The 13,148-nt window shown below is 37.4% G+C and overlaps 1 protein-coding gene across 3 annotated transcripts in view; it reads left to right on the forward strand.

The window, feature by feature from the left end:
- The first annotated feature begins 2,177 nt into the window (after positions 1–2,177).
- myom2a (myomesin 2a) overlaps positions 2,178–13,148 on the forward strand; it is a 35,191-nt gene continuing 24,220 nt past the window's right edge. For 2 of the 3 annotated variants that reach the window (XM_008418504.1, XM_008418486.1), the window contains exons 1-9: positions 2,178–2,279; positions 2,997–3,129; positions 6,356–6,448; positions 7,338–7,473; positions 8,678–8,832; positions 9,066–9,158; positions 12,430–12,518; positions 12,601–12,639; positions 12,808–12,972. In XM_008418504.1, coding sequence (XP_008416726.1) covers positions 3,023–3,129; positions 6,356–6,448; positions 7,338–7,473; positions 8,678–8,832; positions 9,066–9,158; positions 12,430–12,518; positions 12,601–12,639; positions 12,808–12,972 — 877 coding nt within the window. In that variant the 5' untranslated portion in view covers positions 2,178–2,279; positions 2,997–3,022. The remainder of the gene's footprint in view (positions 2,280–2,996; positions 3,130–6,355; positions 6,449–7,337; positions 7,474–8,677; positions 8,833–9,065; positions 9,159–12,429; positions 12,519–12,600; positions 12,640–12,807; positions 12,973–13,148) is intronic. The other variant, XM_008418495.1, reaches the window with a different exon arrangement.

Consider the following 13,148-nt stretch of genomic DNA (forward strand, 5'->3'; position numbering starts at 1 on the left):
TTATTCTGAGGTGTATTTGGTGCTTTAACTGTTAAAATATGCAGTTTTTAGAGGAAGTTTGAAGTATGCACAGATTTTAGCTGTTCAGGTTAGCTGTGGCGAAAACCACAAATGTTTCATACGTTGGTCTAAATGTGAAAAGAATAGTGCATGTAGTCAAACCTGTCTACAAAATAAGAGTCACTTACTATGCTCCCCAGTCTTGGATATTAGTGCATATCCAGAATGCTATCCCACTGGAACAGAAGCATAACTCTGTTGTCGTTTGCCGTCTCATGTTTTTCCCATATGAAATCATGAAACGACCACTTAGGGATGAAAGTTCAGTTCTGCAAATAAATCTATCGGTGCCTCCAAGTGGTAAAATCATTTTTAAACAACTGAATCAGAAATGTACGTAGCTCAGCATACAATTAACCAAGGTTATTATTGGCTTTCCCACTGTGACGTTTCACATCCTGTATGCCGCTCTACTAGGAGCAGCTGGGCCGTTAAACAACGTATACTTTTTATGTCATTACAGTTAAAATGGTTAGCAAAATGCTTTATCCTAATTATTTGATTCGTCCATGTATTATTCTCTGTGCCCGATTTTACATTTTTAACTTTGTTGTGGTTCTTTTGTGTTTAAACCTCCTTTGCGCGGTGGTAAACACTGCAAAAACACAAAATTTTACCAAGTGTTTTTGCACTAGTTCCTACCGCTGTATGCGCTGTACAATGGCTGCTGGAAAAGATAAGTGTTTTATCGTCCAGAAACCACTTGCTGCATTCTTGTTGGTTGTGCAGGAGGCTCTACTTCTGCTTTTCAAACATGTACGGTTGTATAATTGCGTATCTGTTTTCAGCCATTTTCACATGTGAGTGTAAACACTGAGGGGGGCCAAAAGCAGCTTAATTGGATTTAAAGTGACGAGACGCCCTAAAACAGCTGGAGATATTCAGAACTGAGCAGACCAAGATTTTATTATCTAAGAATGATTTTGAGCAAAACATGTAACAAACATATTTCATAACCCACAGACATATCCTAACCTGTTCAAGGAAGAATAGCATGTCACCTTTAAGCCTGTTTTTAAGTTAAAATTAAAATTTTTAGTTTGGAAAACAGTACTACTAAGAATGATTCACTTAAAATTGGGTCCTATTCCTGCTGAAATGTTACTTGTAATTTAGTTTTGTCTTATTTCAAGTGTACTAAACTAGATATAAAATACTTGGTAAGATTTTGTGTTGTTGCAGTGCAAAGCAGGGCTCAAAAAGTTTAAACTGCAGCAAAATAACTTTTTAACAAGATGTAGTAGCTTGTTTTAATTAAATTATCCATAAATGTTGATAAGAAGTTCTAGTTGCAGTGGCAGATTTTTTCACTTATAGGAAATCTTCTTTTCCAGATTTGCTAAGTTGTTTCATGAAGAAGAATGTTTTGCAGTGAAATCAGATAACTTTATTTCCACACCTCATGCTTTCAGTGTAACAAAATGTCCTCCCAGTCACAATTTCTTCGTTTTTTCCTTTAAATTTGTTGCTTTTTTTTTTTGTTTGATCGACTCAGTTCATTTGTGGTATTTTTGTTAATATAAATTGACTTGTGTGAAATAAATAGTTGCAGAAGCTCCTGTGGCGTCTGAAGGAGAGGTCTTTCTGGAACACAAGCCTCGCTGTTAAAAATAACCGGAGTGCTGCCTGCAGGAGGACAGACTGTCTCAAGAAACCTAAAAAGGTCTCGCTAAGCCTCGAGCGCGGAGGATCTGCCAGAAACTAACATTAAACCCGATTCTGACTTTTATTTGGAGGAGTCATTTCACACAGAAACGTTTTTATCAGTCTTTCTGAAAATACTACCTTTCATATGAAAACCAGCATTATGAGATTTAAAATGTCAGTTTTGTAAGTGTTGTATTGTTGCTCGTGTTTCACAGCTTTTCTCATGGTCACGTGAAAATCCAGATTCCTCCTTCAACTTTTTAAAGGAGATTTGAGCCCAAAAAATGTTTTAAAATTCTGGGATAAAGTCCCAGAATAAAACATTCCTCTACATGATTGGTTTAATGTGCAGGTGCAGATGAGTGTCCTTCATCTCCAAACAGCAGATTGTGAATGAAAATGGGATTTGGGGGTAAATGCTATATATAGTCTTAAGTGCATCCATACATGGGGTGGAAGGAGCGCAGCATTCCTCCAGTGAGAGGGTAATATTTTTGTTGCTATCAGCAAGAGCTTCCCAAGTGGCATTAGGCTGGTCTGCCACCGCTTTGTGCTGTTTTCAGTTTTTTGGGGTAAGTTGCTTTTGTTGATATTTTTCAAATTGAGTTGCTAATTATTTTTTAGGGAGAAAACGATTTGATTTTCATTGTTCACCTGTTGTAAAAATTTATTTTGGGTTTTGTAAAATAAGGATTTCAGTTAGCAGTGGTGTGAAATCTAACTCAAATCCTTGCATGTCTGTTTTAAATTCACTTGAAATCTGTTTTATTTTTATTATTGCTGGTGTTAATTGTGAATTAAATAAGTGGTCTGCAGTTTATTTTGAAAGAATCATTGGAACAGGCGGCTGATCTTACTGAGTGGTTTTATCAGTGGTGTAAAGCATGTGTGTTGCTAATAATAAATATTCTAATTTTTTCCCTATAATTGAATCCACAGACTGTTAAAAGCTATTCATAGCTGAGGTTGGAAGATCTAGAAATAGGTCAAACGGCTGAATACGTACAATCTGTTGGAGTTTTATCTGTGAAATAGATAAAAGTCTCTTTCTTTTATATATTTCGGTCAGTCTGTGAGGCTGTTTTTATTTAGATTTTAGGATTTTGGCAAGAAATTAACCTTAACGACTCACACAGTGAGTGGAGCTGTGACCATAAGGAGGAAACTGGTGAAGTTTAATGAAGTGTAAATCCTGTGGATGTAATAAATAAAGGCGGTTGCTACTGTGGTGTTGACGTTTCTCACATGATAATCCATGTTTGGTCTCTCCCTCCCCCCGGTGCTTTCAGCCTGAGCTCCCTGACGTTTTCCTGTCATGGCTTCCAAAGTCAAACCCTGGTATAAGAAGGAGGCTGTGACCCAAGTTAAAACTGATTATGCTTATCATCACAGTAAACATGTTGTCAAGCAGCAGACAGAAAGGTATGACGGTGAAGCTCACCTGCTGCTTTGTGAAGCCGCTGCTGCTGCTTTGCCAGACGCAGCTTCAGTTGCACTTTTACGATGCGATTCAGACTCATTTTAGGCCTTTTCACTGCAAAAACACAAAATTACCAAGTATTTTGATTAAATTTCTTGAGTAAATATCTTGGTACGCTTGAAATAAGACAAAGCTAACTTCTATGTAACTTTTTAGCAAGATGTAGGAGCTTTTTTAAGTGAATAATTCCTTAATATTGACGAAATAACTACCAGTTCCACTAGCAGATTATTTCTCGTCTCGTTATAAGGGAAATAATCTGCCAGTGGAACGAGAACTTATATATATTACGTAAGGAATTATTTCCCTAAAACCAGCTCTTATATCTTGCTAAAAAGTTACATAGAAGTCAGTTTTGTCTTATTTCAAGTGTACTAATTTATAATTTAAGGAGCTTTTTAAGTGAATAATTGCTGAATTTTGATCAAAAGTACTAGGAAATTATTTCACATAAAACATAAGAAAAATGTTTTGCTATAAATGAAAAATTCTACCATTGAAACCAGTAAAATCAATATTAAGAAATTATCTTTAAAAATCTATATCTTGTTAAAAAGTTCCATCTTATTTCAGGTGTACTAAGATATTTGCTCTAAAAACGAGATAAAACTCGGAAGTTTGTGTTTTTTCAGTGAACCTGGAGTAATTTTTAAATTGCTTTCTGCTTTGAACAAATTATCTCTTTACAAAGTCGTTAATGTAAACAGCTGCTGCAGTTACACCAATATCTGACTGAAGTTAATAATGATGTTTTTTTCATTTCCTCATACAAATGGGTGGATTTTCAGATTCAATATTCAGCGTTTTATAGCCGATACTTGTAAAAAAACAAACCCAGTGGAAGGCCAGCTGGGTATTGTTTATTTTCATGTTCCTCAAAGCTCAATTAGTAAGAAAAGTAACAAATTGGAGAATGTAGGAGTATTGGTTGGTAACTTTTAGACATCTGGTTCTGTATGCTGAGTAAAAAAACGACGTTTTTGCACCGATTGTTTGACCAAAGATGGAAACTGGACAATTTTTCCTTGTTTATTTCTGATGATCAATCAGATCCTGAAATGTGATCTATTTCCCTCTAATTGATAAAATATGAAACTAAAAACTCAAATCATTTATGTTCTGGAAACAACAATATGCAACCATATTATTGAGATTATTTTACTTTCTCATAAATTCAAAACTGTTACCTCTATCATTTCACATCCTGTATATCGGAGGGAATTTATTAAATCATATAAGAATTTTGATTTATTTGCCTCAAAACTGACCATATTGTTGGAAGTTTTTGTTTTACTGTTTTTTTTTCTCACTGTTTAGTCAGTGAGAGTATCAATAAATTTGAAAATATGATTAAATCCATTAATTATGTGCAGTTTAGTGATACAAATCAAACTTCTCGATGTGACTTGTGTCCTAAAGAAGCGAATTACAAATGGGAACATTTTTCAAGAGCCTTACTTGTGTTTGTGGGGCTGTAATTGATGTGGCACATGGTCACAGCTTTACAGTAACATAAAAACTAACAGTTCTTACTATCACTTTTACTATTATCACAGCAGTACCACAAAATATATTCTGCTTTTTATTTCCTTACATGTCACAGCTGTTCGAAGAAAGAAAACCTGAACCGATTGACACAACTTGATTCCGATTCCATTTATTTTTGTAACAAAATTATTTTCCCGTGCTACAGATGGTAATAATAATGAAAGCACATAATTAAAAATCCTGATTTAACATAATTTTAAGCTCTCTGATAATCTAGAAGCTCCTGAGCTCAAGCCAACGTTAACTTGTGAACGTGTGATTCCTACTAATGCTCTGCTGCTTAATCCAGGTGAATTAATGAATGAATTTTTCTGCACTGGTTTCTCAGCATAACGATCACATGTTGATGCTTTTGGACTCTAAAGCTGTGCTCGTTTTCATTCAGTCATGCTGAGAGGAAAGCAGAACCTTCATTAGTTTGTGCTCAAACTGTAGCAAATCCTCATTCCAGGAATATGGAGCTAAATTAGAGCCAAATGTTTTCTTCATTTGAAAAGCAAAATTATAAATTGAAAGCTTAAGTAAAAACACTCAATCTTACCAAGTCAAGTTTCTAGTGTAAATATATTAGTAAACTGGAAATGAGACAAAACTACCTAAAATATAGAAACTTGTTTTAAGTAAATATTTCCTTAATGTTGATAAAAAAGTACTTATTCTATTATTTAACTTAAGATATTTTCCCATGTCACAAGTTAATTTATCTGCCAATAAAACTGGTACTTTTACATCAATATTAAGTAATTATGTACTTAAAACAAGTCTCTATATCTTGCTAAAAAGTTGCATTCAAGTTAATTTATCTTATTTCAAGTACTAAGATATTTCCACTGGAAATTAGACCAAAAATACTTGGTAAGATTTGGTGTTTTTGCAGTGTATTTTTAATTTCAAATTTTACTTTTTGTATTACAATGTTGCTTTTCTAATTAACAAAACATTTGGTCCTAATTTAACTCCATAGTTGAAATGTAAACATAGTTACACCAGTGCTGGTGGCATATAGTTTTTATGTTTTTCATTCAGTCAGAGAAGAGAAAAAGTAAATTTCTTCATAGTATTTTAAGTTATTCAAATCGTCAGTTTGATCATTTAAAAGCTCAAAACCCTCTTTAAAAACAACCAGGATGATGTTCAGTTTAACATTTAAATATTTACTTCAAATATGTAAATATCTGTAGAGTTTTGCTTTAGGTAGCCAAGCTTTTTACTGAGAATGGCTAATTACGGTTTGATTTTTAAAAAATATGTGTTAATTCGCTTTAGTACAACGAAATATCTTCCTATTTAGTACGACAGAGTATATGGGCCGTACTAAGAAAAACTAAAAGTTTTACATGAATAAAGTCATACAAGAATAAAGTTGAAATAATGAGAAAAAATATTTTGAATGAATTAAGTCATTTACACAAATAGAAAATTACAAGAATTAAGTTCTAATAATCAAGAAGAAAGTCATAATATTGTAATTTAATATCAAAATATAACTTGATTCTTGTCAGTTTACGACTTTAGTCTCATAATTATTTTTTCTTCTTTTCTTAGCGTGTCCCTAATGCTCTGTCGTATTTAATGCCTGAAAGTCTTTGTAAAAGCTGTAACGGCGTCTGATCTCCACAGGAAATCCAGCTTCCAGTCAGCACAGCAGGTGCAGACTCAGGCCACACAGGCTATGGCAGAACCAGCCTACACCGTCCCGACTTCCCGCCAGAGGTGAGTCCATGCTGACCCCGGCTCATGTCTGGCCTGAGGTTTTCACTCACTAATTACTGTTCTTTAGTTCTCATTCACTTCCTTAAAGAGGATCTGTTGAGCAAAATTCACATTTAACATGTTTACGTATTTCTGGTTTGGTTTCTACTGCTTCTGAAAACAAATCCGCACAGCTGGGGTTTGGGAGTAAGTTAAGGTCTTTTGGTGTCTGGAAAATGAGCCGTAAACCTCAGGAATGTAACATCACAAATCAGCAAGCGCTGCTCTGTTACCTAGCAACCCCGGTGAATCCAAGCCTGTTACCTAGCAACGCAAGATGAACTGCAACACTTTTGGTCAGCTGGTTTTATCGCTGTATGCTCTGTACAATGGCTGCTGGAATAGACCAGTGTTTTGTTTTTGACTTACCATCCAGAAACCACTTGCTGCTTTCTTATTGGTTGTGCAGGAGGCTGCACTTCTGCTTTTCAGAGATGTGTGGTTTATAATTGCACATTTGTTTGCAGAACATTTCCAAGTCCGAGTGTAAACGTTGAGTTGGAGGGCGTGGCTAGCAGCAGATTATTTGAAGTGGCAAGAGGCCATAAAACGGCTCAAAGGCAGAACTGACCAGGCTGAAATCTCATTATCTAAGAATAATTTTATTCAAAAACTGTAATGAACATATTTTGTATAAACCATAAACGTATCCTAACCTGTTCTTGGAAGCATAACAGAGTTCAGTAGGCAGAGTTCCCCATGTTCCACATTTCCTGCTCTATATTAATTTACTGCCAGCATTTATTACTGCAAACTAACACTTAATTAGATCCCAGTGTAACATTAGGAATTCACTATCAAATGTAATTCCACAAAGTATTCAGCGCTCGTTTCCTGCGTTTGGTGTTAGGACTGCTGCGGAAACCGAGGAGTACCAGAGAGTGAGTTCAAACGTGGGAAAAGGACTGGCTGTGATTCAGGAGGAGCTGCACAGGATGAGGATCGCCACTAAAGCTCAAGTGGAAAGTATTGCGATCCAAAAAGAGGCAAGTAGTCAAGGAAACGGTAAATGGATGGCACTGAGTTACACTTTAATAGCGACTTCTCAGGAGGGTTTTGTTCCACACATCTGGAGTCACGTTGCTCATGTTCAGACAGTGATACCAAGCAGCGATTGATGGAGTTTTTCCTGAAGGACAGGGAAGTGAAAATTCCCAAATTTTGGATACTAGACGCCCGCTCTGAGTTTAGGATAGAGATGTAGGGAATTTTAAAATGTTATGATGACAGTTTCTCACATTATTAATCCCACAGTTGGAAAATTAACTTGTAAAATTAACAGTAACAAAATACACCTCACTGAAAATAAAATTATCTAAAAATATTATAAACAACTGTAAAAACAGATAAAATTTAATTAAAATTAAATAAAACTCTGAAAATCTGAGATTTTTAAACGCAGAATAAATAAATACAAAATATGTTCTTATCATTTCTCTACTTTAAAGCTGAGGTACATAACTTTAATTTTTAAAAATATGTTTTTTTAATATATTTATTAATATAATCATTATGTCATGAGGTTATAATGTGAGATATATAATCTGTAAAAGGATAAATTTCCTGAAGAAATGCTCCCGACCAAAAACAGCCAATCAGAGCCAGGAGGCGGGTCTTGGCGCTGTCAGTCACCCTCATGTACACGCTGCTAAATGTGCTAATGGTAGAAAGACAACAAAAGTAACGTACTGCTGCTTTAAGAACAAGGAACATATAAAATAGAAAGCTGGTTTCCAGAATCACGAATAGAAGAAGGATTTTTAAACCAGGTTATGTGAAACTGGTCAAAGCTCTTAAAGCAGCAGCATGTAACTTTTGTTGTTTCTTCACCATTAACACATTTACCAGCACATACACGAGGTTGATTGACTGCACTAAGACCTTCCTCCTGGCTCTGATTGGCTGTTTCTATTCCAGATATATACATGTGGCAGCAAAACATAAAGAAAATGTAAAAATGGCTGCCAGGCGTTGTTTTTATTCTATCAGCCATGCAACAAAAACAGGAAAACCATCACTATAGAAGAGGAGATATGGTTGGTTTTAGTCACTTTTTCCAATCCGTTTTTAAGATAAAACAAAATAAATTGTATGAACTCATTTTTAAGTGATTAGGACTCTTAGATTTAATCAATCTGTAATCAGATATTGTCATTATTTGAATCATGTTTTACTCCAAACATTCACCAGGTGAAGGACATGATGAAAAAGAGAGTGGATTTATTGGAGGAAATTCCCAAGATGCCAGACTTCCTGGTGGCCCTTCGGCTCCACACAGTCTGGGAGAAAACCCCGGTGAAGCTGTTCTGCACCGTGGAGGGAAACCCACGGCCCATTGTCAAATGGTACGAATGTTTTAAAATGTTTCTGCTCCCCATACGTGGTCCTAACTTTTAACATTAACATTATTCCCCACTTCTGCCTAGAAATAAGAACTAAAACGTTTGTTTTGGAGCTTAATGTGCATTTTGTCTGGCACTGAATCGACAACAAATGTCCAAAATATTTCAAAATATCTTTTCTGTACGTCTCTGGGGTAAGAGTAAACTGAATGTTTGCTGTATTTGGTTGGCTGTAGGTATAAAGGAGGAGTTCCAGTCGACCCACTGAGCGCCCCGGGAAAGTACAAGATTGAGAGCAAGTATGGAGTCCACAGTCTGATCATTAGCAGGTGAGTAAATTATCAGAAAATATAAAGAGTTGCTATAGTTTTATATGGAGCTAAATCAGTCTCAAAAAGATTCACAAAGTGAACAGCAAGATTTGTAAGAAGTGTAAGCATGACAAAATTCATAAATCTGGACTGTGAGAGGAAGCTGGAGTCTCTGAAAAGACCCCATAGAGGCAGAATGACCTCTAGGTCATCAGGTATTTAAACACTGGGTCTTATTCCGTTCAGCAAAATTATGATGTGAAAATTATGATCTCTTAAAGGGGCAGTATCCTGTGAAATTAACTTTTTTTAGCTTTACATCATTTTATAATGTTATTCTCTCATCAAAAACACACCTGGAGAGTTGCTTTGATTCTTTCATGTGTGTTTAAATCTCCTTTAATCTCCATGGCAACCATTCAGCTGTGAAAACGCCTGGGGGGACTTAGCTCCGCCTTCGAGGCGCAGCTCCTCCTCTGAGCTGCAGCTTCCAAGTTTCCTCCTCACAGCAGAGCAGCCTCCCTCCACTCAGCTCCTTCAGACTAGCCAGCAGCAATTAGCAACCATCTGGTGAAACTGCTGAGCTCCTCAGTGCAGCGCTGGTAAAAACGCTGTTAAAGGGTTAATAGAGGAGCCATGTTGTGATGAATATTTCAGAAAGAGCAGGAGCTTTTAAAGAGTCAGAGACCCAATTTCAAGGCATTAAATTACAAAGTAAAACTTCTTCTAAGTCATATTTGATATATACAATATTTTTATAAGAACATAGTTACTTGATTGTGCTATAAAATGGCATGAAGTGACTGGAAAACACATAAAGCTGCACAACTAATTATTCCAACCCAACTTCGGTCGCATGGAAATATTGCTCCAAAGGTCAAGTTTTCTTCTTTTTTTTTTTCTTTTTTACCGTTGGTTTTTCTGAAAGGAGATTTTTTAAATCTCCTGTCCAGGAGACAGGAGATTTAAAGTTACAGATTACGGCATGGGGCTGACGGAGCCATCAGCTGTTCGTATCAAAGTGCTGACCTTTGTGTCATTCGAGACGTGCATTCCTCCCTCCGCATGTGATTTCTATCTCACTTCCTGCTTCACTCCTTCCTTTCACCTCTTCTCCCGTCTCCGTCTGTCTGACCCTGCAGTTTTTTTTAATAACGTTTTACTCAATATAAATAAGAAAAGATCGTATTCATGACGTGAAAGCAAGTAAGAACAGTGTTGGATAGAGGAGTGACTTTATGCTGCAGCAGCTGAGAAAGAGGATCGTCTTAAAATAGTTCTGTCTTGAGTGAAGGTCACATTTCTTCCTTCTATAGAGGGAATGCACTTGATGTCATGGCAGATTGTCTGGTCCTTAAGTTTCGCCCTCAGGGTGGAACGAAGACCCTTGACTCAGTGTTGGCAGCCTGGAAACTGAAAAATACAGAAGCTGGAAGATCTGTTGTTGGGTCAGCTGTAAAACTGATTCAGAGATTTTTTTAAAGCCGTCAGAATTAAAAAAAAAGAGAAAGTGGGTTGCTGTGGTGGTGCAGGGGCAAAGCACAACCCATGTATCGAGGCCTTAGTCCTCATGCTGGTGGTCACAGGCTCGATTCCCGGCCTGGTGACACCTGCCACATGTCTTCCCCGTCTCTCATTACCCTCTCTCCTGTCAAACTACTTTCAAATAAAGGCCACTAGAGCCAACAAAACCTCTAAAAAAAAGAGAAAGTGCCAGATGGATTGAAGCTGTATGTTTTAGGGTAAAAATTACGGTGGCCGACAGGTGCAAATGCGCAGCAACAGAGAAAACATGCAAACAAAAAAAAAAAGACACGCGCACAAATGAAATGCAGAAAACAAAAAAAGAGACGCAAACAAAATGTGCTGAAAACCGGAAGTGCTCCAGAAGTACTGTATTACACAAAATGATTTTTTACAAAGTTTTTAGGCGAGAATGTTGACGTATAGATCTGAAATATCTGCTAGGTGCATCAATAAATCACTTAATTCCAATATTGCTCCGACGTTTTCGGAGATGTCTGCTCCCGCTGTATTAACAGCCAGCTCCCCTCGCCAGCTGTCAGCTGACCGGGCGCTCCATGTTCGGTACACCGAGAGAGAACGCTCGTCTCCCGGCAAATCGTTTTAAAAACTCCCGCTAGTTTTCCCCTATGAGTGGAGATGGAACACAGATATTAAGCCTGGTAATGGCTGTAAAAATGTTTGGTTCACTAAAGTATTTAATTTATTCCTGAGCAAATGGGTTTGACTGATTAAAGCTAAGCCTTGCTGCACTTCATTTGTTTGCATCTCTTTTTTTGTTTGCTGCATTTCATTTGCTTTTTGTTTGCGTCTCTTTTTTTGTTTGTCTATTTTTATGTTTGCTGCATTTCATTTGTGCGCGTGTCTTTTTGTTTGTTTGCATGTTTTCTCTGTTGCTGTGCATTTGCACCTGTCGGCCACCGCAAAAAATAGTTATAAAAACATAAACCTGATCGGGTGATTAGCCACTCCTGCACACAAACGTAGGAAAAACATTTCCACTGTCACTGGAAAAACTAAGTACACCCACTGAATGAATAGCTTCAAGCCACATCAGCTAGAAGTCGTTTTATTCTTATCGCCTGTATTCGTTTCTCAAATTATTTTGGTTTCCTGTTTCTGTGCCACTTTCCTTCAGTTCATTCCAGCTCTGCTCAGTTTCACAGCATTTCCGTCAGGTTCATGTCTGGATTTGGACATTAAAAACATTTTGATTCTTTTTTTTAAAGATCTCGAATGAGGAGAAAACTGATCGGGCGATCGATAAACGGAAACATGCAAACAGAGAGAATGCAAAATTCATGCAGAAAGCACCAAGCTGGGATTTGATCCCTGAACGTCTTTTTCTGCAAAGCAACAGTTCCTCCTGCACCACTGAAGCCCTAAAGGAACTTTAATTAATAGAATATATATTAAAAAACAAAGGACTGAAAAAGTGCATTTTGAGGAAATTATCTGAAAGAGATAATCAATAAAATATTTAACGTTTTTTATCTGCAGCATTATATATTGTTATAATGCCACAATGTTTTTGACGGTCCGATCATTCCTACACAAACACCAGAGGTCCTTTTCTTCTTTACAGAACCTTATAGTGTGCAGTTCCGTAGTGTGTAGTGACAACAATAAATTAAATCCATAGAGAAAGTCCACTTCTATCCCCAATGCGGTTTTTAATTCACTACAAATGAACGCCACATTCATTGTTTTTCATATATTTCTAAAGTTGATTTGATGGATGTATGTATTGTTTGCTTGTCTGCAGGTGTGTAGTGAGTGACACTGCAGAGTACAGCGCTGTAGCGACCAATCAGCATGGCACAGCGACCAGCAAGGCCATGGTCACTGTGAAGAGTGAGCTTCTCCTCCGTGACTCTTTGGTTTTCACGTCCTGGTGCTCAGAGTTTTACTGATGGTCACTTTGTGTTGTTGACAGGACCATCCGGAGCTGCAGAGTCCTGCCAGCTTGGTCTCGGTAACATTACACTGTTATAGCTGGTAGTAATAAATTATTAATAGCAATAAATGTTTCTATGTGCTACTGTGGGGCTGAAGCTAATGGTCGCAGTCAGAATCATGACAAAATCAGATCAGAGGTTTTAAACATTCTTACGATGACCACTTCCTGTTTGTCCCGGTCCAGTTCCCCATCTGACTGAGATCCATCCCAGTAAGCTTGAGGTCACCCTGCTGGAGAGATTCCCAGTGAGCTTTGGGGTGGAGGGGAGCTCCACCAGCCTGACCTGCAGCATGGTGGTGGTTCCTGACCTGCCCAACGTACCACCGCTGGCCCAGTGGTACCGAGACGGTGAGACAAGCATCCAACCGTTACACGACCATTACACCGTCATCCATCCAACCGTTAATCCATCCATCCATCCATCAACCCATCCATCCATCCATCCATCCATCCATCCATCCATCCATCCATCCATCCATGCGTTACACAACCGTTAAACCGTCATCCATTCATCCATCCATCCA

This window comes from Poecilia reticulata, linkage group LG1, assembly GCF_000633615.1.
Source record: "Poecilia reticulata strain Guanapo linkage group LG1, Guppy_female_1.0+MT, whole genome shotgun sequence".
Taxonomy (NCBI): Eukaryota; Metazoa; Chordata; class Actinopteri; order Cyprinodontiformes; family Poeciliidae; genus Poecilia; species Poecilia reticulata.